At 43.5% G+C, this 22,877-nt stretch overlaps 1 protein-coding gene across 3 annotated transcripts in view; it reads right to left on the bottom strand.

Moving 5' to 3' along the window:
* Positions 1-593: 593 nt before the first annotated feature.
* Positions 594-22,877, bottom strand: part of BRCA1 (BRCA1 DNA repair associated) — a 46,481-nt gene continuing 24,197 nt past the window's right edge. For all 3 annotated transcript variants that reach the window (XM_060282280.1, XM_035136493.2, XM_035136495.2), the window contains 11 exons: positions 22,648-22,736; positions 20,538-20,697; positions 13,490-13,821; positions 11,759-11,846; positions 10,167-10,244; positions 8,888-8,928; positions 6,358-6,441; positions 4,964-5,018; positions 3,358-3,431; positions 2,377-2,437; positions 594-1,374 (listed from right to left, as the gene is read on the bottom strand). In XM_060282280.1, coding sequence (XP_060138263.1) covers positions 1,265-1,374; positions 2,377-2,437; positions 3,358-3,431; positions 4,964-5,018; positions 6,358-6,441; positions 8,888-8,928; positions 10,167-10,244; positions 11,759-11,846; positions 13,490-13,821; positions 20,538-20,697; positions 22,648-22,736 — 1,172 coding nt within the window. In that variant the 3' untranslated portion in view covers positions 594-1,264. The remainder of the gene's footprint in view (positions 1,375-2,376; positions 2,438-3,357; positions 3,432-4,963; positions 5,019-6,357; positions 6,442-8,887; positions 8,929-10,166; positions 10,245-11,758; positions 11,847-13,489; positions 13,822-20,537; positions 20,698-22,647; positions 22,737-22,877) is intronic.

A 22,877-nucleotide genomic window follows, 5' to 3' on the forward strand; every position in this document is an offset into this window, starting at 1 on the left:
GCTGCCATGTTTTCCCTTTTCTCACGAGGAAGCCTATTCAGCATAAGGGAAAATCCCTTAAAAAAAAGGGATAACTTGGCAGCTATGGTGGTGACTTTTCAACTGGAACCATTTTTATTTCTTGCTGCAGTCTGTTTTGTCATGGGTTTATGGCACTCTGTACAATGTGCCGTTTTACAGTTTTAGAGTATTTTTTGTTCTTCTACTAAGCCATATTGGCAGGTATTGGTGAAATAAAATTCCAAAATGGAAAACTACAGCTCTGTGTCGGAACTGACTCTCACATGCATACACAGAAGTGTGTGAGTGAGCAAAACCTTCACCTGACTTACTTGCTTTTAGAATTGCAGAACATCAAAAGATTGCTCCAAATGCATTATGCAATGTAAAACTCTTTCAAAGCTCAATCAAAGATTGAAAAAGAAAATAAGTATCTAGTAACATGATGGGATCGACCCCTCTTTTAACTATAAACAAGCCAATTTTATTTATGAATCTCAATTTGTTTGACAATAAGAGTGGTAAATCTGATGTTTCAAAGGCACTTTTCCATACTTGTGGGAACTAAGCCAGCAAGTTTTTTTTTTAAAAAAAATGGGTGCTTTGTCCCATGGTACGCAGAAGAAAATAATGGCTAGGTCTTCTGTGGATCCAAGAATACTGTATAATGATCAAAACCTGTTTGCATTTAACTTGCTAGAGAGATGCTAGATTTATTTACTTTGAGCAAAACAAATATTTGACTTGGGACAATTCCTTCTGCTGCAGGGGCCCATATTGAAGTGTTTTTTTGTGTGTGTGCCACCTCCAGTCTGACAGTGCCTCTTATTAGATGTTGCTATGCCAGTTATCCAGCATAAGTGCATCTTTGTATGTGAACACCCTACCCCATTGCACAAGCAGATAAAATACTGCCATTTTCCTGAGTTAATTGACGCTCTCAGATCCATATAACTCTTTCAAACGATTACATCTCCAAGACATGAAGAGAAAAGTCTCCCAAACAAGGCAGCAATTGGATAGTAAATAATGCATCTGCATCACCACAGAAGAACACATTATTGCTTGGCTCACGACGGCAAAGATAGAAGTATCACAGTTTTAAGTTCTGCCTTTGGCCGGCGGCGGGGCGTTTTCATGCCAACTGAAATATTTATCTTGCAAGTGAAACCACACTGTCTGCGAGGAAGCCTCTCACAAAAGTTCCACAGAAATCCTTTCCTGAAGATTCTGTGTTCATGAGCAATTTCAAAAGGCCGTCCTTTCACACCTGTTGCAAGATGTATTCGTCAAATGCCTGGCGTTGATAGCATGCAATACTGTCTAGCACCCACTCTCGTGAGACTACAGTAGCACTGCATTGCGGTGGGATCCCTGCAATACAAGATCAATTGTGAGAATTTTAATGCCCACACTCTCTTGTTCCCCTTTTCTCTACCCAGAGGGCTCAGGAATGCACTTTCTTTCAGAGCATCTTTGATGAATGACCTTTCAAAATGCCAGACGCACAAAAACTGCAAATGACAAGGGGCAGATCATTTGAGCGGGTTTGAACTGTCGCTGCAACACCCCTTGACATTACTTGTTAGCTATTTGTTTAGCTATCAAGCAACTTTGAGTGATAGTGTGCATGTGTGGGTAAGGATGGGCCAAGCCCATGACCTAATCTAAATTAAGCCACTAATCCACATCCGTTGCCCTTCATGTTGGGGAAAGAGAGGCAGGTATGTGTGAGCCAGTGAAGGAGGAAAAGTTTTCTCCTCCTTCATGTAACCTTGTTGTGTCTCCCCCAAAGCCATTTTAGGAAGTATCAAGTGGAAAACAAATGGGAAACTAGGAGACTAGGGGGCACTACCAGCTCTCACCACTACAGAACATCAATGTGAGACTTTACCGTTCCACCAGGAAGGATCCACAAATAGGCTTGCCAGTCTACTGGCACCAAATGACCCTAGCTCTCTAGGCAACAGGATGCCTGCAGTATACAGCCCCTTTCCTTCCCTGGAGCTGTCACGAGATCCCAGTCAGGAGAAAGTAAAACACTGCTCTTCTGAGCAGTGGCAAGAGGGAGCACTGCTTCAGTTTCTTACCTTCCCCATATACTAGTGCAAATGAGAGAAGCCAGCACCTCTTCCCCAAACCCCTTTGTGCGTGCTACAGGGCTATGGGGGTTGGTGTTAGGCATTATTTATTACAGACTAGTAAAGTCAAGCTAACAAATGTGAACTCCTGATCCAGAGCCTTGCACAGCTAATTCTGTTTCCTCTAGACAGTTATTCTGTCATGGCTGGTATTTATTATTCCAAACTGGTACATAATCGGACACTTTGTAACCTATGTTTATCTTGGGAGGCATGGGCAGCATGATAATCTCACCTTGGCAGGCAGTGTCTTCCCCCCAAGCTTCGGGCTGAACGACCACCACAGCAGTAGAGTTCTAGGGGTTGCAAGATAAAAGAGAAGAATGAGGAGGAGGAGGTGGGATATACTGGATCAAATTTGCCTGCCTGTCTGCAGCCAGAGATACTGTTGGGACAGGTTGTTGTTCACTTTGCTGCAGCATTCCAACTGGACAGGGAATTGAGGAGAAACCTTCTCCCAACCTTCCCAACTACACAAAAATTAAGCAAGGCGACAAAGCAAATACGTTAGGAGCATAAGACAGTGCCAGAGAAACCAGGCTTGAAGCCAAGGGTGGCACAGGGCTAAGGGCACACTGAAAATTGCACTCCCCCATGAATGCATGTTCTCTCAGCATCAAATTGTCCATAGCTCTTTGCTCGGACAGCAAGTGAGATGTTGCAGTCTTATATAGTGTCAGGTGTGTGCGACTTGTTAAAAGCAAACATCAGCAGGTCACATTCTGACACTGAACTGCATGTGCCTGATATATACAACGTTTCAGATTAAAACATTCCTGGCAGCAGCGCTAGGAAACAAGCTGCCATCTGACTGGTGTTTGGAGCAAAGGTGGGGAGCTTTCTTCAGGTCAGGGGTTATATTTCCTTGTGACCAGGCTTTTAGGGGCTGCACAGGTGTGGCCAAAGTATGACATGACCACAGCTGGCGGTGGGTGTGGCTTCCCAACTCTCACACACACATACTCTGCACAGTACTGAGCTAGATGAACTGCTGGTCTGACTCTGTATGCAGTTAGAACCCCATACATACACCCTTGCTCAACACAGGCCATGGGTCTATAAAGCCGAATAAAAAACAAGGCAAGCCAAATTCATCAGTGCTTTAAAGGAATTAAAGGGCGCAAACGGAAATGTTCTCCCTCTGTCGGTCTGTTTCTCACACACACACTCAGATTGGCCTATTTCTCTGTACCCACAACATTAAACCCACACTTACTGCTGAATGTGAGAATAAGAGAGGTTCTTTCACAATAGAGGCGCCGGACAGCTCTACCATCCACTCCAATTGTTCTAAGCAATTTCCACCCGGAGGGAAAGAGAGACACAACATCAATATACAATGGTAGAACAGGTTACCCCAACCAACATCACACACACACACACACACACACACACACACACACACACTCCAAGCCCCAAATAGCTTCTCACATCTGTTAGGAGATATACGGACATTTTATTTTTATCAAACTTTGGGAGATTCAGGAGTTGTATTCCAAAGACATGACTCCCTAAATGAATCTGGAAAGGTGTGGGCTGCGACACCTTATCCTGCCATTCCTTATGACAGTGGTGGGGAACCTCCGCAGGCCAAATCAGGCCCAGCAGCTGTCTTAATCTGGCTTGCGAGGCAGCTTTGCCCTAATTCGCTGCAAAGGAAGAATCAGGAACCTTAAAGTGCACTCTCAAGCAAGGTTTGTTGGAAGCACCCATTAGCTGACTGGTGGTGACAGCAAGCTCCTTTTGGATCAGCTGCATTACAGAGTTCCCAGTCAGGTAATGCAGCTAATTCCTGCTCAAAGCAGGGCTTACAGTGATGGTGCTTGCAGCAAGTCTCACAAGGAAATGCTACCTTTGCGCCACCCCACCCCCACCCCCGTTTGATTTCAAACCACACAAGCAGCTTTGCTTGAATTCATTTTGGTCTCCAAAGGAAAATACTTTCATGATGTCATGATGATGGCAGGTGGCTACCTGTCAAAGTCACCTGCTGGGGATAGGGGACATCAAGATCAAGATCTGGCCGCTGGTCAGATCCAGTCAGCCCCCCACCCCCCGCCTGATAAAACCAGAAGCAGAGCAAAATAAGAAAAGAGATGCAGATTAATTTGCAAAACTTATTCGGGACACAACATCGTTTCTTCCTGGGGCAGAATATGAGCAGAGCATACATTTGTCCAGCGTTTGAAAACAATGACTGATCAAGCAAGGAAATCTCAGGGTGCTGTGGTCTCCTTCGGCAATATTGGATAATTTCATCGGTGACTGAGCATGATCAAAGATAATAGTATTACTGCTTCACTTTACAAGATTCCTTGTCTTTGAACAATGAAAAGGAACTCAAGAAGAGGGATTAACAGATCAATCTATTTCTGAGCCATATCAATTTTACAGGTGTTTACTCATGTTTGTTCCATTCCATTTCTGGATTAATCTACAGACTTTTTTTAAAAAAAAATCCATACCAGAATTTGTATGCACTAAAATAGGTATTTTATCACAAAATAAATATTTAAATGTGGAATTCATCTCAGTGCATACCGGTATATTTCTAAAATTATTTTATCCCGAGATACTTTTTTAAATGCCTTTTGGTACTTTTGTTGAGACAAGAACTATCACAACAGTCAGATATATGTGACACCTGACAGATAATTAACTTTCCAATCTTTTAGTCTGAGAGGTGCAGATTAGGTCCATTTGCTTAAATGGAAACCAAACACAATTCTTCTCCATCCCCAGTAAGGATTCTCAGTGGCCTCTATCGCCTGGGTTGTTTTCAAGCTCTTATCAACCTCTCTCTCTTATCGCAATCTCCTCACCTGGGAGCATATCAGTGAATGGCCCGTAGCAGCATATTTCTAAGCCTTGGAAAAGCTGGAAAGGAAAGCAGAAGTGTCAGAAGGGGTGTGCAATGAACTCCCAAACTAAGGAGCTCAATATGGGTATGAACTATGTTATAGGGGTCTGCTCAGACCTGAATATGTACAGCTAATATGATCCAAGCAGAGTTAAAAATAACACTAGACATTTAGATAAAAGTTGAGCACTTAACTAAACCCTGTCTCCATCTAAAAGAGCAGCGTTTCTCGTTCCATCCCAATCAGTCTTTATGGCGACAAGGCAATGCAGAACAACGACGGCAAAAAATACTGGCCGAACTGGCAGGCCACTACATCTTCAGGCCAGGGATGGGAGGCAAAATAAACGATTCAGCCAAGCAGAATCAAAGCTTTGCAGCAGGATCCTGAACACAATTTGCATCAGCTCCTAATTATAACCCTCCTTCGCTCCTTGAAGAACTAGAAATTAACTTTCTATAGCAACAGGGCAACATGACTTTTTATTTTCTGCCAGCCTCTTCCTTATTAGTTTTTAATAGTTAGAAGTAGTCAGAGGGTTCAGAATATAACTATTTCTTAAAAAGATAAGAGCCGCCATAAATGCTTATCAATGGTATTTCATTTTCAGGAATTACAAAGTGTCAATCACACACTCACAGGCAAGCAGCGTTACGCATTTCTAAAAGGATTACTCAGGAGGGTATAATCTACCTGTTTGCATTTACCTTATGGCCATACATTCGTCATACAGTGGTACCTCTGGATACAAACGCTTCTGGTTGCGAGCTGCGCTAACCTGGAAGTAGTTGCTCCCAGGTGCGAACTTTGCCCCGCCGGGATGCGCCAGAGGTGCGCATGCAGTGCACCTTCGCTAATGGCGCCTCGTGTTAAGAACAGTTTCAGGATAAGAACAGACCTCCGGAACGAATTAAGTTCGTAACCAGAGGTACCACTGTATTTCCCCCCCTTGTTTACATAATTATAAACCACCCACCATTCAAAAACATTGTTGCGGTGCACAAAAATTAATAAAATCAGAACACCAAGTTAAAACAATATGTTAAATCCACGTGTAAATCTAGCATGCACAAGAGATCCAACAATGCTGTCCTGAAAAACCTTGTTGAATTTTAAAAAGTATTGAAAGACGTACAAATTGAAAGAACAAATTGTTGGCACTGAAATTCAGCACTATCCTAATCTGCAGAGGGAGGATATTCCGAAGAGTGGGTGCCACCACACTAAGAGCTCTGCTGGGGGGGGGGGACCTTAGGAGGAGCTGGAGAGGGGCATAGTCTCAAGAGATTCCTGTGAATTGTACAGGACTGATACATATTCCCTTGTAGAAGTGATAATGGTTAACGGATGCACACCTTTCCAGTGGGAGATTCCCTTGCTCTTTTGGGTCCTTGATGGTTTCTCCCATTGATCATGTCGCCTCTAACTTCGAAGTCCTCCTGGAAAACGACACACATGAAATGAAATGACAATGAAACTCTGGTTGGTTTGGCCAGTTCTGCATGGCCGAAGCAGGAAAGGAATGCTTGCATTATAGAAGGTGGAACCCTCTCTGTGAAAACTGAGACAGAAGGAGAGGGGTTTTTTTGGGGGGGCTGTATAGAGACAACAGCTCTCATTGCACACTTATAATCAAATAAATGTTCATTTAAAAAGGAGACTCTGAACTGTTTACAATGTTCATTGGAATCAGGTAAAGTAGAAGTTAAAGAGGTTAGAGAGGAATGGAACAAATTCAGAACATGTTATACAGTCTAAACCAGTGGTTCCCAACCTTTTTTTGGCCATGCCCCACCTAAGCATCTCTAAAATCCTGATGCGCCCCACACTCCGTGGCATATAATTCTTATTATTCAAAAAGTGAACTATTCACATGGAGGAAGCCTAAAAGGCCATTTACTGTTAATAATGAATTCTCGAATTGTCCCCTTTAAAAATCAAATTGCCCCCCTGTGGGGCATGTGCCCCACGTTGGGAACCACGAGTCCAAACAGTTGTAAATTGCTTTAGAATCTAAACAGAATGCTTCCTTAAATTTAAATTAGAGAATGATTCATTAAAAACTGGTGTTTCAAGTACAGTAAGCCCATGTAACTTGTATGCATTCAGCTTTATGCGCATGGCAAAAAAAAAAAGGAGGTAGGCTTCTGGGGGGAAATGAATTTGGAACCCCACCTGCCATTCAACCCAATGGGTTTTGACTATATAGTGGTACCTCTAGTTATGAACTTAATTTGTTCCGGAGGTCCGTTCTTAACCTGAAACTAGAGGCGTCCTTTTGCTAATGGGGCCTCTTGCTGCCACTGCACCGCCGGCACACAATTTCCGTTCTCATCCTGGGGCAAAGTTCTCAACTTGAGGTAACTTTTCCAGGTTAGTGGAGTTTGTAACCTGAAGCGTTTGTAACCTGAAGCGTTTGTAACTCGAGGTACCACTGTATGCGATTTTGGCTTCAGGCACAATCCTTGGAACGTAACCCCTCCGTAAGTTGTGGGAAGGCATTGTGTAATTCATACAGATGCTGGAGGTATAATGTTGGAAATGCCTTTTCCAACACAGAACCATATAATCGTAGTTGGAAGGGACCCAAGGGACATCTAGTTCAACCCCCTGCAATGTAGGATTCTCAGCTAAAGCATCCAATAAATCAATTATAAGTATTAGCATCGAAATCAACTAAAGACAAAAGGCCACCTTCGATAGTGGCCCTGCCTCAGTCCCTTCCTCCTGCTCCCCCATTCTAAGTACTCTGCAAAATGTTCACATATAATAATAATAATAATAATAATAATAATAATAATAATAATAATAATTTATTATTTATGGTTTCCCCAGCCACTCTGGGCGGCTTACAACAGAAAAATGAAATAATCTATTAAACATTAAAAGCCTCCCTAAACAGGGCTGCCTTCAGATGTCTTCTAAAAATCTGGTAGCTGTTTTTCTCTTTGACACCTGATGGGAGGGCGTTCCACAGGACGGGCGCCACTACCGAGAAGGCCCTCTGCCTGGTTCCCTGCAACTCGGCTTCTCGCAACAAGGGAACCGCCAGAAGGCCCTCGGTACTGGACCTCAGTGTCCGGGCAGAATGATGGGGGTGGAGACGCTCCTTCAGGTATACTGGACCGAGGCCATTTAGGGCTTTAAATGTCAGCACCAACACTTTGAATTGTGCTCGGAACCGTACTGGGAGCCAATGTAGATCTTTCAAGACCGGTGTTATGTGGTCTCGGCGGCCGCTCCCAGTCACCAGTCTAGCTGCCGCATTCTAGATTAGTTGTAGTTTCCGGGTCACTTTCAGAGGTAGCCCCACGTAGAGCGCATTGCAGTAGTCCAAGCGGGAGATAACTAGAGCATGCACCACTCTGGCGAGACAGACGGCAGGCAGGTAGGGTCTCAGCCTGCGTATCAGATGGAGCTGATAGACAGCTGCCCTGGACACAGAATTGACCTGCGCCTCCATGGACAGCTGTGAGTCCAAAATGACTCCCAGGCTGCGCACCTGGTCCTTCAGGGCCACAGTTACCCCATTCAGGACCAGGGAGTCCTCCACACCTGCCCACCTCCTGTCCCCCACAAACAGTGCTTCTGCTTGTCAGGGTTCAACCTCAATCTGTTAACCGCCATCCATCCTCCAACCGCCTCCAGGCACTCACACAGGACCTTCACCGCCTTCACTGGTTCTGATTTGAAAGAGAGGTAGAGCTGGGTATCATCCGCATATTGATGAACACCCAGTCCAAACCCCCTGATGATCTCTCCCAGCGGCTGCATGTAGATGTTAAAAAGCATGGGGGAGAGGACAGAGCCCTGAGGCACCCCACAAGTGAGAGCCCAGGGGTCCGAACACTCATAAAAAAGCAAAAGAGCAGACACCAGACATACCTCATTAAGAACTCTTCTTTCCTTCAGTGACTGTACAACCCCTAGGACAGATCAGGCAGAAGCTTACTATTAATTATAATAATACAGTAAATAGCTCTTTTTAGCACCTGCCACACAATCTTTAGTTCTTACCTCAAGATACAAAAAATAAAATAAAATACTGCATCAATGTGGTGCAAAAGAGCAAGCCCATGTTTAAATAATACTGCCTGCTGGCAGTATTACTATACACTGCTGGAAACTTTATCCTCCCCACTCCTTTGAGATTTCAAATCCATTTCCTTCAAGAATACAAATGCTGAACTGAAACAGTTTATGGCTTATTTCCAGAGAAAAGGGGCTGGTCCAGCCAAGAGCAACTCTAGGTAGGTTGATGCTTTAAAGGAATTCAAATGGTCGGGGTGTGTGTGAGAGAATTCAAAGACCTGTATGAATTAGGCCAAACTAAATCAAATTTACATCTCTTTGCTTGTTTCCCATAGTTCATTTTTTGGAGAAGTGCACGGAATCCCTAACTTCACAAAAACAGCATCTTTTGCTTGTTTCTCCTTGATTTCACCACTGTCCATATTTACTGACCACATCTGCTAAAAGCGGAAATTCTCAGGATGGTGAATTCTTTGCCCAGTGCCAAACTCCACACTTGGATGATGCAAGTGGGGTGGGAAATACAGAGCCTACACTTTATTTTGCAGAAAGAGACAGGCAGACTAAAAACACTGAAAAGGTAGCTTATGTTGGGGCCAAGCTAGATAAAATGTGGGCAAATTCAAAACATGTAGTCCTCCAGAGGTTGTTGGACTCCATACATGCGGCCAATGGTCAGGGGTGATGGGAGCTGGCAACCCAACAATTTCTGGAGGGCCACAGGGCAGCAGTGGCAAAGATACCAGAAGCTTTATGGCACTTGTATGTTTCCGCCCTCCCTCGGCCACATCATGCAAACAGCAGCCTGGGGTGGGGGACAGAAATTTAGATTAGGAAAACAGTTCCTGTGGTGTGGAGAAAGATTGCTGCTGCTCCCCCATTTGGCCTCCCAATGACCACTTTGAACTTTAAAAAACCCTCAAAAATGTGGGAGATCGCCAAATGTTTCATCTAGTTTGGCTTTTGCATCCTAAACATTAAATTCCCTGTGGCAGTACCCAGGCTGAGAAACACCCTGTCCTGAGAGCACTGAGAGCCAAAAGCCTGTTACCTCTGCCTGATTATTTTGCTGAATTTTGCCCAGAGTGCAAGGGGAGAGAATAGAGATATTTCAATGAATGTTCACACTTACAATGGTAGCTCACCACCCACTTCTGTCCAGCAATACCTAGGAAGTATTTCAGGGTCCGCTCACAAACCAGATCCTCATCTGAAAATTAAGCAGAGAGATCTCAATTAGTGCTTAGGCCCTCCCCTCCCTTTGGAAACCTTGTAAGAAGCTTCTGCAAAAGAGAGGGACTGTGCGCAACACCATGGGAGAAGTGTTTCTAGGACTAAGGTGAAATTGTGAAGCTCCCTTGGTTTTTTTTTTGCTATTGGGTGCTGCGTGTTGTTTAAGTAATCTTGTTCTATTTATAGTACTGAAATGTGGTGGGTTTTTTGGCATGTTATTATATTTGCTATTGTTTTGCTACGTTATCATGAAACTGCTTTTGTAGTGTTTGTTTGAAATGCATACCCGTTTTCTTTGTTGTAAGCTGTTTTGCGCATGATCTCTTTTGAGGAAAAGTGGCATACAAATAAAATGAATGGATGAATGCTCTATTTAGGCATCCCCAAGGGCATGGGTTTAAGTCCAATGGGATTTTTAAAAATGGTTTTTCCTTTAACAGCAGATCCTTCGCGCTCAGTAGTATCTTCAAAAGATTGCTAGGTGACAGGGTAAGGGGTGCCAGAGGGAGGGGAGATGGCACGTGAAATCAGGGGCCCAATTATTTGGCTCACGCCCAAGTAGTCTAACAAGCAAGCAACCCTTAGAAAGTTCTGCCAGGTACCTGCCAGGATGTTGTGCAGATTCACAGGATGTATCAAGCAGGCTATAGCGCCTTTCAAGATCTAAACTGCTTTTTGGAAAGCGGAGGAGGGACATTAGTCTCTCTCTCTCTCTCTTTGTTTTCCAGGAATTACCTGGTTGATCCATTACTATCACCTTCTCAGTGGTGATACAAAACCAAATTATGTGCCAAGGAAAGCTAGCCTTGGCAATCTGAAAAAATGAAGAAATAATCAAATAAAACAGCATGCGTGTTTGTTTTTGAGACATAATATATTTTGTTAGCCACAGGATAAGACAAGAAACTATACTACTAGAAAGCTGCTCAGCTTATCTTCCTATCCATGAGTTTCCCATAACTTGTCAGCTTTTGCAGTTTATCTCTGCAAGCCACGTGGGATAGAAATTTGCATTTAATAATAACAACCACCACCACCTCAAAAGCTGAATTACCAAAGCAAAGAGTATGCAGTTCTCTCTATCTACAAGGAACAGAAAACAAAACCATAGCAGGAAAGGTCAAGTTTGGATTTTGACTCAGAACTCTCAAAGCCCCATTCAACACATCCTCAAAATTACTGTGCTAGCTCAGACCAGGGGGCATCTAATACAGCATTCTGTGTTCAACAGTGGCCAGCCACATGTATCTGGAAAGCTCAGTATGATAGCAGGCTCCATCCTGTGTTGATGGTATCTAGCATTTGGTAATCAGAAAAAACTCTCTCTGAGCTTGTGAGTTTCAGTAATGAACCATATTTAACAGTTGTTGGTTCTCTTCATGCAATTATTAAATTGAACTCCGGCCGTCTTGAAGGCATACCTACCAACCTATTCATCCACTTTATGTGCCAATGCAGATGGGAAAGTTCTCCTCTGGGTTCCCAACTCACCTGTTTTCATTACTACATGAGTTGTTTCATTAGAAATCTTATTAGACCAAGTGCTCTCATTCTTCCTGGCAAACATCTGTACTAGTCGCTAGAAACAAAGCAAATATTGGAGTTAGAAATTATTTATTTTATCAGCACATTAGATATTGCTGTCTTCTCTATAGAGCCTCTAAGAACTTTTAAGAACGTACACCCTCCTTTTCCGTATCAATGTCCAAGGTAGCTTACAACATTAAAATAACCACAGTAAAACAATAATTAAAACTAAGATTACCTAGACTCTGTGCCATGGCTACTTGGGCAACCAGGTTCACGGCCAGATCAGAAGTAGCCTCACACTATAAACCTGACTTCTCAAGGAGAGTGCTACCCAGTTCAAGAGAGATTGAGTTACTCTTCCCAGATCAGAAGTCCTATGGATCAGGGTCGCCTCTGTTGTTTGGATTAAGTTTCTATTAGTATCTCTCTCAACCATATTCACATGCCATCCATCCTATTACTGACTACAGGCCATGGTTTAGAACAGCATTGGGGAACCTGTGACCCCTCAGGTATGGTTAGACAACAGCTTCCATCATCCCTGATGCTTGACCATGTTGGATGGAGTCCAACAATACCTGGGCATAGCTGCCAAGTTATCCCTTTTTTTAAGGGAAATTCCCTTATGCTGAATAGGCTTCCTCGTGAGAAAAGGGAAAACTTGGCAGCTATGTACCTGGGGAGAGACAGTTTACCCTTTCCTGGTATATAATTACAACAGCCCCCCTGGAATGTGGTGGAAGGGCAAACTGGAAAGGGAGAGACCATTCAGTGTTGTCCATATATTGGTGACATCACTTCCAAAACGTCTCCAGCAGTTTCATGTCAATGTTAAATAGCATAGGGGACAAGATGGAACCCTAATGTCAGAATGATATACATCTAGATCAGGCTTCCTCAACCTCAGCCCTCCAGATGTTTTTGGCCTACAACTCCCATGATCCCTAGCTAGCAGGACCAGTGGTCAGGGATGATGGGAATTGTAGTCTCAAAACATCTGGAGGGCTGAGGTTGAGGAAGCCTGATCTAGATAATCCATACTGTCTGGGAAAGCTGAAGTTGAGATGCTGCTGTGTACTCAAGAATGCTCCCGAAGAATGGAACATTAGAGACTAGCCAGAAATTATCAAATAAAGTGAGATTAAGCACCTTTAAAAATAAAGGTCTCACTAATGCCTCTTTCAGTAGTTGGTTCTTGGAAGTGACACTCTCCCATAAGTTTACCACTCTCATTACCCAGGTAGGCCACTTCTGTTGGACCTAATAAAAAGTATTATGCTACTCTTTCATAGTAGAAGAAGTGGCATTTCCCTTCTCTAAAACAAGGAAAGAAAACCAAAAAGCCCTGTTTACTACAGCAATTTTAGATCGGAGTCTAAAAGTTTTACATAACTTTTCAGTACTGCCAAAGCTGGCTAAGAAATATTTTGATTATGGCTTCTTTAACTATCAAATTTTTTACAGACCTGCTAAAAAACAAGAATGGGCTGAGTGTTTGTCAACAGTATTTCTCAAAGCAGGTTGCATGCTCTCCCAGCACCAGATCCTAGATATGAGGGCACATAAATAAATTCCATGGTTTTGAGTAGTTTCTTAGATGGAAACTGAGAAAGAGCGGGATTTGAATTGCAGCCTCTGATCCTTGCTCTATAATATGAATCATACTGATTTTACCATTGACAGAGTGCTTACCAACTCGCCCTGGTTCAGACCTGAGGCCACCAGAGACATATTCCTCTTGCTTGTCAGAAATGGACTCTTTGAATTCCCTTTGCTTGCACTACAATGTGTGGTTCGTGACAAGGGCAAGACTGGACTTCCTTGTGCACTATGCCTCAATGCACTTTGTCTTCCTGCATCATGTGTGGCAGCAGGAGGCCCCATTGCTGTCTCTGTGGCCAAAAGGCTGGGAATCTGCTCTTTAGACGTTGAGGACCCTGGAGTCCCTTGCATGTTTCTCACAGGGGTAGAAAAGGCACCTTGGAGGCTTTGCTTACTTTCAGAAGTCAAATCTGCTTTACTTCCTGAAAAAGAAGAAAATATATCCATTACAAAAGCATTTTCTTCCATATTTGGAACGGATTAAAGATCCATCACTTAGACCAGTCATTATCAGCCTAACCTACGTCAAAGGTCCCATGGATGCCAGAAGTACACTTCCTTTCTTATCACACCTAAATTTACTGCAATGCTTTCAGAATATGAAATATCATGCAGTATTAGCTGACAATTTGTATTTATGAATTTTTTTAGAGTATAAATGCCTGCATTTTATTTTAAGAAACAAAATTATAGAGGAGCTGCAAGCAAAGCTTTATTATATGGTTATCAGAAATAGTATGTAGACCTCAACATTATCTTGCAGAAACTTAAGAAGCTTTAGAGAAAAAGCTCAGAAAATAAATGTTCTTAAATGTAATTTAAGGAACAGCAACATATTCTCTACGTTCTATTCCTGATAGTTTCACCCTTGAGGAGTTAAAATGTTTGTGAACATTCTTGGCAGCTCCACAGAAGGCTGAGCGGGTGGAATGGCGCCTGCATGTGTCTGTCACCGATGGACATGTTTTAACTCTATTTTATACTTACTATTATCACTGATTTATTAATTGCCTTATAGACAACTACTCCCAGGGTGATGAACATTGAGAAGAAAGAAGAAAGTTAAACACAGAAAAACAACAAATACATTCACATCAAAAGTGAAACCATACAAAGTAGACATCCCTGGTAAAAACCCATTTATCCAGCCAGGAAAGCCTGTCAGAAAATGTTTCCAGATAATACAGATAGTGGGCACCTGCTGTATCTCAACAGGAAAGATATTACAAAAGATATTACACAGAAACAGGGGCAGCCATACTAAAAGAAAGCCTTGCTCTGGGTTACCGAGGAATAGGCTTCTGAGATCTTTGGCATTTTTACAGAGAAACTCTCCCACAGCTATTTATGAAGTGTATAAGGGTGAATAAAAGATATACCCGGTACTTAGTATAGGGCACTCTGTTTTTAGGTGAGTTGGTCTAGATTCTCGACCAATGCCTCAACCCTCCAAGTTTGAAAGGAAAAAAAAGAATGCTAGTGACACAATTCTCCGCCAGTAACTTGAAGTGACATCAGTCTTTAAAGCAGCTTTAGTATTTTGCTGATTTATTATGAAATATTCATCATAAAATGTAGAACCATATTAGTTCCTGACTCTGGAGAGTAGCTGCATCTTTAACGGTCTATAAAACACCCACAGTCCTGCATCAGTATAGAATACGCTACCAACTCAATACTCAAATTATACTTTGAATATTCAATCACTTGAAAAAAACACAAGGTGTCAAGTGATGCGTTTGGTGGAACTAATGATAAAACAGCAGAAGAAACATGGAAAGAGCAGAACAGGCCTGAGGCAACATTCTCTTCACTACTTTTTTTTTAAAGCTTCTTATTTACGGTGTCTCAAAAGAGCTTTAATATATCTCTTCTCCCCAGAAAGTGATTAGAAAGAGGCAAAAGGTGTTTTTTTTAATAGCCAGGAGAGACGCTGTAATTTGTAATCAAGCCATCAATAAATGTAATCAGGTTGAAGCTTTTATGAGGAGCCCCAAAATACTTTATTCTGGCCTGAAAGCCCAAACAAGGGCTCTGTTAATTAAGTTGTCTTCAGTCTGTTTCCGAGCCCAGAGGAAGCTAATTAATCGATTTCACCGACTTAAAACTCAAACGTGCTATTTATAGCTATCTAAGGATTTGGCTTTGATTGGATTTGAAACTGCTGCAAAAACATTCGCCTGCAAACCAGTTCCATCAGGAACAGCATATTATTCTCACACTAGATAAGGTTCTGTTTGTGTCTAAATGCAGTGGGCTTCTAAACCCAGAAAGACTGGCCCTAGAATCACTGGGGGATTGGGGTGAAAATAAACCAGAAAAGCACAGCAGACTCATGACAGCCATTCTAGAAGTCGCTAATCACTTTTGCGATTTATGTTAAAGATATTGGGTGGTATTCAATTCAGTTTTACTCAGAGTTGTTGTTGTTGGGGGTTTTTTTTGGCATCCATCTGTCTCGAGAGAAAATGGAGTGTGTCTCCAGGGATGAAGCCAAACCTCTTCATTAGTTGGTCTAAGCCTGGGTGGTGTATATAAAGGTCCTGGGCTGCCCGTACAACGTCCCTCCTCTCAGCCTCACTGATGTGGTCCAAAGGAAAGTAGAGCAACACATTTGGCACAGCTTGGCTGCAGGAGTTGCTGAAGGAGGCCTACAAGGCACCAACCGCCTTGTGGGTTTACTCCTTAGCGTTTTCTTTCCCCAAGGATATCCCACAGGACATCAGAGGTTTCGGATCAGAGTTTTCCTTCTGCTAGATGGGCTACCTTCCCAGGCTGAGCCCCACCTGCCCCCTCACTTCCCTCTATATAGCACGTGCAAAAATTGCCTTCCTGACCACTGGACCCACTATTGGTTTCGACTGCTCAATCCACCAGAGTCTGTCTTTGCATGCAGGGAAAGTCCCTAACTCATCCAGGGTTTGAGACCCTCACCTGGTTTAGTCGGCCAGTTGAAGAAGTTTCCTGGAGGGTGGCCACTGTTGCTTGTTGACAGCTTCTAGGAGCCACAGAAGAATCTACAAAATCTGCTAGCCCACAAAAACTTTCACTAGCATGTCTGGTCACACATACCAAACCATCTGTTGCATATCAATAGCATGAATTAGATAAAGGAACAGCTCCTCCAGTTTACAGAAACAGCCATGCCCGGTCAGCTGGGAAATATTCTTATTTGCCATTAAGTGAGAAGGCAAATTAACATTTACAAGCCTGAGCTAGTTGAATGTCTGGGGGTAGGTGGGGAATTAATTAATCAACTTTCTCCCTTATTGTAGAATTAGGAAAAGCCTACCCTACTCCCAATTTCCTCCATGAATTTGTCCAATCTGCTTTTAAAGCCATCCACATTGGTGGCCTTCACTGCCTTCTGTGTGAGTTTCATAGTTTAACTATGCGTTGTGTGAAGGAGTACTTCATTTTAACTATCCTGAATCTTCCTATGTTCAGCTTCACTGGATGTCCACAAGTCCTAGTGTTATGACAGAGGCAGAAAAGCTTCCACTTTCTCCATGCTATACGTAATTTTATTAACTCCAATCATGTCACCTCTATCAGGCCTTTTCTCTGAACTAAAAAGTCCCAAATACTGCCACTTTTCCTTATAGGGAATTACTCCATCCGCCTGATCACTTTGCTTGTCCTTTTCTGAACCCTTTCCAACTCTGTAACATCCTTTTTGATGTGAGGCAACCAGAATTGTGCATAATACTCCAAATGCAGTCACACCACAAATTTGTATAACAGCATTACGATGTTGGCATTTTATTTCCGATTCCTTTCCTAATGCTTCCTAGCATGGAGTTTGCCTTTCCCACAGCTGTTGTACACTGGATCAACATCTTCATCAAGCTATCCACTACAACCCCAACATTAGCTTCTTGTTGTGTGATGCCCTTTCAAAGCAAAGCAATGACAAGTTTTGAATCCTTGTCCTGATTTGAGTCCTCGTTGGCTATTTTGTGTGTGTGTGGAACGGAAAGAGGCAAAATGTTCTTAAGGACTTTTGAGAAGTCAAGTGACAGTGAACTCAGCAATCACTGCTGTCCACCCCCAATTGTTACAGCCATATAACCAAGTCTAAAGAAGCCATATTTGCAAATAGGGGGTTGAAAAATGTGAATTGATCAGACGTGCAAAGATGAGCATACTCTACAGAATCACTGGCACTGAATGCAGATCGCAATACCCTTTGGCAGTCAGCTCATTAACGTGACAGTTACTCTGAACTTTTAAAAACGTTTCAGCTGCCTTAAACTTCTGGGTCATCTTGCTCATTTGGCATGGGCCTCATTCTTCCTCTTGGAAGTAGCTCTGTTACTTTCTGCTGCTGGTGTTTTATAGCTGGCTCCCCCACAGATTTCCCAAGAGAACCTTTGACCTGAAGCCTGGTGGAGATTAGCATTGCTCTGTTTCGCTTGCCCACCCTTCTTGCAGAAGGCAATGATGCCTAGTAGCCATATCCCATGTTTGCCTCCATAGGGTGTCAAAAGATTAAGCACCTGGGACCCTGCAACAGCTAAAGTAAAGGTTATGAAGTTAATCTAAGAGAGGGACCCAGCTGTGTTGTTGTTGCAGCAATTAAACTGGCCTTCCTTGCCCAGAGGAACAATTTGAGTGAGTAGCAAATAAAAGCCCTGAATGAACGTGTACACTTTCTTGGAGTAGCATTTATATTACAAATTTTATCAGTACACCAGGTCACAATTCCAAAAGAATGGGGTCCCCTGCAAAGCCAAGGTAGCTTCTGGGTTTTATCTAGCTAAAGAAAACAAGCTAATCAGATACACTGTCACAACAATATGGGGACGGGAATGCATTTTAAAACCAATGCCATGGCAACAGAGCTCAAACTGATGCATAAACTCCTCTGTAAACTGCTAAATTAACTCCGTATTGCATCATCAGCAGATACTATAGCGTGGTGCTTTAACAGACAGAAGAAACATTTGTTTCTGGAATAAAAGAGCAAGGATAAACAGATCAGAAGAGGGCAAACAACACTGGACTTGCTGAGAAGGTTCCTTCTCATCTTAACTGTGAATGGAGATTACTCCTCTGACTCATTCCAAAGGAAGAACTAAGAAAATCTTGGTGCTGTCCTTTCTGCTGAGACAAGGACCCTCAACTCAGTTTCAGGACATGCATAGTACCGCCAATACATTAACAACCACAACTGTAAAAACACTACTAGAAAAAAGGGGGGGAAGAAAGAGGAAAGGAGAGAAAAGGATCCCCAGACTTAAATCAAGCTGAACTGTATGCCTCAGAAGCCAAATGTGTCATCCCTCATCTACCCTATGACCAGCAAGGGAACTTGAAGGTGAGCCTGAGTATGACTGAATATCCTTCCATGTACTGATGAGAAGAAATTTCCATGGTAAGTTCTCTATTAGTGGAAGAAGATACCTAAACTGGAATGTTCAACTGTCATACCAACATCCTGGTCTTTCCCCTCCCTACTCAGGGCCTAAGGGCAAAGGGTTTGTGGGGACACCATTCTTACAAAAGCCACATCAGCAGAAGCAAGTATGTCCAATCGGTAATGCTTAACAAAATAAGAGGCCGAGGTCCAGGTGGCCTGCTAAAACTCTTCCAATGGAGCATTTGTGATGAATGCTGAAGTCACATCACTGTTGTGGAATGAACTGTGACCATTGAGGGGCCATGTGCTGTACATTGTAGGCTAGAGATACAGGGTTTAGCTTTGGAAACTTTCCTGCTTGTTGTGGAAAGCTAAGATGTTGGGAAACTAATAGGCTGTTTGATTACCATAGATTCACGTTTGTTGCATGTCAGGCTTGTACCACTCCTCTTTGGGGGTTGGGAAGAGGGGATGTTTGAGCCTAGGAAAGGTGGCAGGAAGTAGAACCATGTGACAAATGGAACTGATCTCATTGGAGTCAACCGTAGGCCTTGCTGCAAACTTGAACTGCAAAGGTATGCACCAATGACCAGGCATATCTCTTCCAGCAATGCTCTCTCTCAGAAAGCAACAGTGTAGCAAGGCAGCACTCCCGACAAGAGTCAGCCAGGATACTCTCTGGGATCTGAATGTTGCTGGAAGACTGAACTAGGTCTAACATTCCCAGGGCAATTTGACTGAGGAATCCAGGGGCAGCCTCCTCTCAAGGCCCAATTTATTGAAGGGATACAAAGAGAAATATGTGTTGATGCAGGGACTTGGTTCTGACAATATAAAACTTGAAGGTCTGGCAGTGACCAGTGCAAACTGGCCCAGTTCAAGGGGCATGGTTGGATGAGAATAGAAAGAAAGAAGGCAGGATGGGTTCTTGTGAAAACAGGATGGGAATCTTGTGAAAACAGAGTTGATTTTTTTAACTAAAAGCTGGATCTATATGGAGGACTGCTTTACCTTGGTGGAAGATGCACAATTCATCTCCCAGTTCTCCTCCCCTATGCTGCCCCAAATCTGCCCTGCATCCCCAGAACAAATTCAGGGGAGGGAGAGCAGGGGAAGGGAGGAGAGGCAGAGATTGTTTTGTTGTGCACTGGGAAATCCTTGTGCTAGCTAATGGGAAAACCCGCTTAATGCTATGTTGAATACAACCCAGTCTTTAAAGTGAGAACTTTAAGTCAGGGAGCTCCTGTAGGCTCAAAGTGTGGTCTAGTCAGAACTTCCAAAACATTTTAAATATTCAGGTGGACACTTGATGCAACGAAGGACTGAGAGTAGAGGCAGTTCTCGTGAATCTGCAGTGTGTGGGTGAGTGCCCTGTGAACTGAAACCTGAGTCATCCCACGTGCTCCTCTTGTGCAGCTTCCTATCCTTCCTGGGAGAAGCTCACTCCCTTTTCCCTCATTCTAGCTATCCCTCAGCAGGGCCCAATAACAGAGTATGTGTGAGGCAATGGCGGAGACTGGTAGTTCAATGTTATCTCCTATTCAAAGTAGCTTGTTAGCAAAGTCAGCTGCTGGCAAGAGTAATTAACTTACCGTAGGTTCAGCATCTCTCTGCGTCAGTAGCTTATGACTTTTACAAAGAAAATCATAATGCAATATTTGAAAATAGAAAATAAGGCACAGGTCAATTTCAAGGTGTTTGATAAGAAGTAGGAAAGCATTCTTAATACCCAGACAATCTTCCTGAGGAAAAAATAGAAGGGACTGCATTGCTCACCCCTTGCTGATCTTGTCTGTCCTCCAGTGAAATCATCTTCCTCACCAGGAAGCGGTGATCCTTCACAGACAGCACTCTGGCTTCCCTGTTTGAGAACTTCTTTAAGAATAGCCATCTTCTGCTGGAGTTTCTTTAAGCTGTTTCGCATGGCAGTTTTTTGCTGCAAGGAAGAGAGAACAAAACACCGGATTTCCCCATGATAAGTTATCTCTTCTCAGTGAACAGAGAGTATCCTTGCATGCCATCTAAGTCAACGTTGTGGTGCAATACAGAGGTATAAGCAAGGGCACAGAGAAGATTGATGGGGAAGAGGAGAGTACTCTCAGTACAGTCATACCTCTGGATACGAATGCTGCGGGTTGTGTACAACATGGGTTACGAACGCGCCAAACCCGGAAGTAATGGAATGGGTTACTTCTGGGTTCGGCGGTTCGCAGAAGCACCAAATTGCGACCTGCGCATGTGCAGAAGCACTGACGCGGGTTGTGTACTGTTCTGGATGCGAACGGGGCTCTGGAACAGATCCTGTTCGCATCCAGAGGTACCACTGTACTCAAATTATTCTGACTGAAAGCCCCGGGAGTCTCTCCCAGCCTGATCACAAGCAGTGAAACAACCATACCTGGGTGAGTAAGATACCAATACCCGCTAAAGCAAGCATAGACAAACTCTTCCCTCCAGATGTTTTGGGACTACAACTCCCACCATCCCAACAGTGGTCAGGGATGATGAGAATTGTAGTCTCAAAACATCTGGAGGGCAAAGTTTGCCTATGCCTGCGCTAAAGAGAATGAACATATCATGGTAAGAGCAACATTGTTTTCTCCTTCCATGAAGGAGATCCTAGAGCAGCCCATGAGGTGCCTTCTAGACCAGGGCAGTCCAATGTGTTGCCTGAGGATCACATGCGGCCCTCGATGCCTTTTTTGCCCTCAGCAACACTGGATGCCTCCCTCCCCCACAGCCCTTGTGCCGCCTTCCAAAAGCCAGTTAAGCAATGTGCTGGGCTTTGGGAAGGAGGCGTTTAGGCTCTGACAGGGTCCAAGAGTCCTCCCATCTCCTTCCCAAAGCCCAGTTAGCATTTTCTCAGCTTTGGGGAGGAGGAGAGAAGGCAGGCTCTAGGACCCTGTCAGATCCTCATATTTCCTTCCCAAAGCCCAGCACCTCACTTACCCAGTTTCTGGAAGGCAGCGCAAGGGTACTGGGTGTGTGTGTGCGCGCGTGTGTGTGTGAAATTTTGGCCTCTTCTCTCCCCACCCACAACACCAATAAGTTTCAGGTCAAAGTACTCTTGTGGCCCACTTGGTATGAAAGGTTTGACTGTCATGTTCTAGATATTGCTGGACTCCCAACTTCCAGATCATTGTCCATCCTAGCAAACTGATAGGATTTGGGAAGCTGCTGCCAATGCAGAATGTGGTTGCTAAGCACAGCACTGGCTGCAAGTGAGCTACAAGGCCCAATTCAAGGTGTTAGTAGTAGCTTATGAAGCCCAAAATGGCTTGGGGTCCAAGTACCCCAAAGAGCACCCCCCCAATATCAACCAACTCGGGCCCTACAATCAGCAGATAAGGCCTTGCTGGGGGTGCTGCCACTGGAAACTGACCTATGACAGGGCCTTTTCAGTAGCGGTTCCCTATTTGTGAAATGCCTACCCTGGTGAGGAGCACCCATCTCCAACATTATTAACTTTGAAAACATTCCTATCCACCATGTATTTGGTGGCTGAAAAATGCTATCCCTGGCAACCCAAAGATCATTGGATGAAATAATGTTACTAATGATAACTTAAAATGCTTTAAACTGTTTTAGAATGCTTTTAAAAAAAGTGGATGTGCTTGCCACCTATGGCTCCATTGGGAAGAAGAATGAGTTATTAAACAAACAATAAATAACATAAGATTGATTCTCGCTCGTTAATCCATGCTGGTCCAACCAGCTCTTAAAGGCCTCCAGTGATAAAGGTTCAACCATGTTTCCAGTATGACATGTGGTTCCTGTATACCACTAGCTTTCCAAAACTTCTCTCCTCCCAAATCTTATCCTTCCTTGCGGCAGCTTGTCTGCATTAGTCCTTCACAGCCATGCCTGAAACTGCACCATTTCATACCTGTGTGGTGAGAATCTCACTCTGGGAAGAAAGGCCTGATGAATCCCCCAAGCAGCTAGCTTCGCTGTCATAGTCCAAGGTCTCTTCACCTTCAAAAGACAAGAACCCTGTTTCTCATACAAAATATTGGAGAGCATGCAGAGATAATTCCCAGGCAAGGCTTCTTATTTATTGATACAAAGATGTGCCCAACATACCACCCCCTAGAAAGGAAGAGGGGAGCTTTGGCT

Source organism: Zootoca vivipara, chromosome 13 (assembly GCF_963506605.1).
Source record: "Zootoca vivipara chromosome 13, rZooViv1.1, whole genome shotgun sequence".
NCBI classification, from domain to species: Eukaryota; Metazoa; Chordata; class Lepidosauria; order Squamata; family Lacertidae; genus Zootoca; species Zootoca vivipara.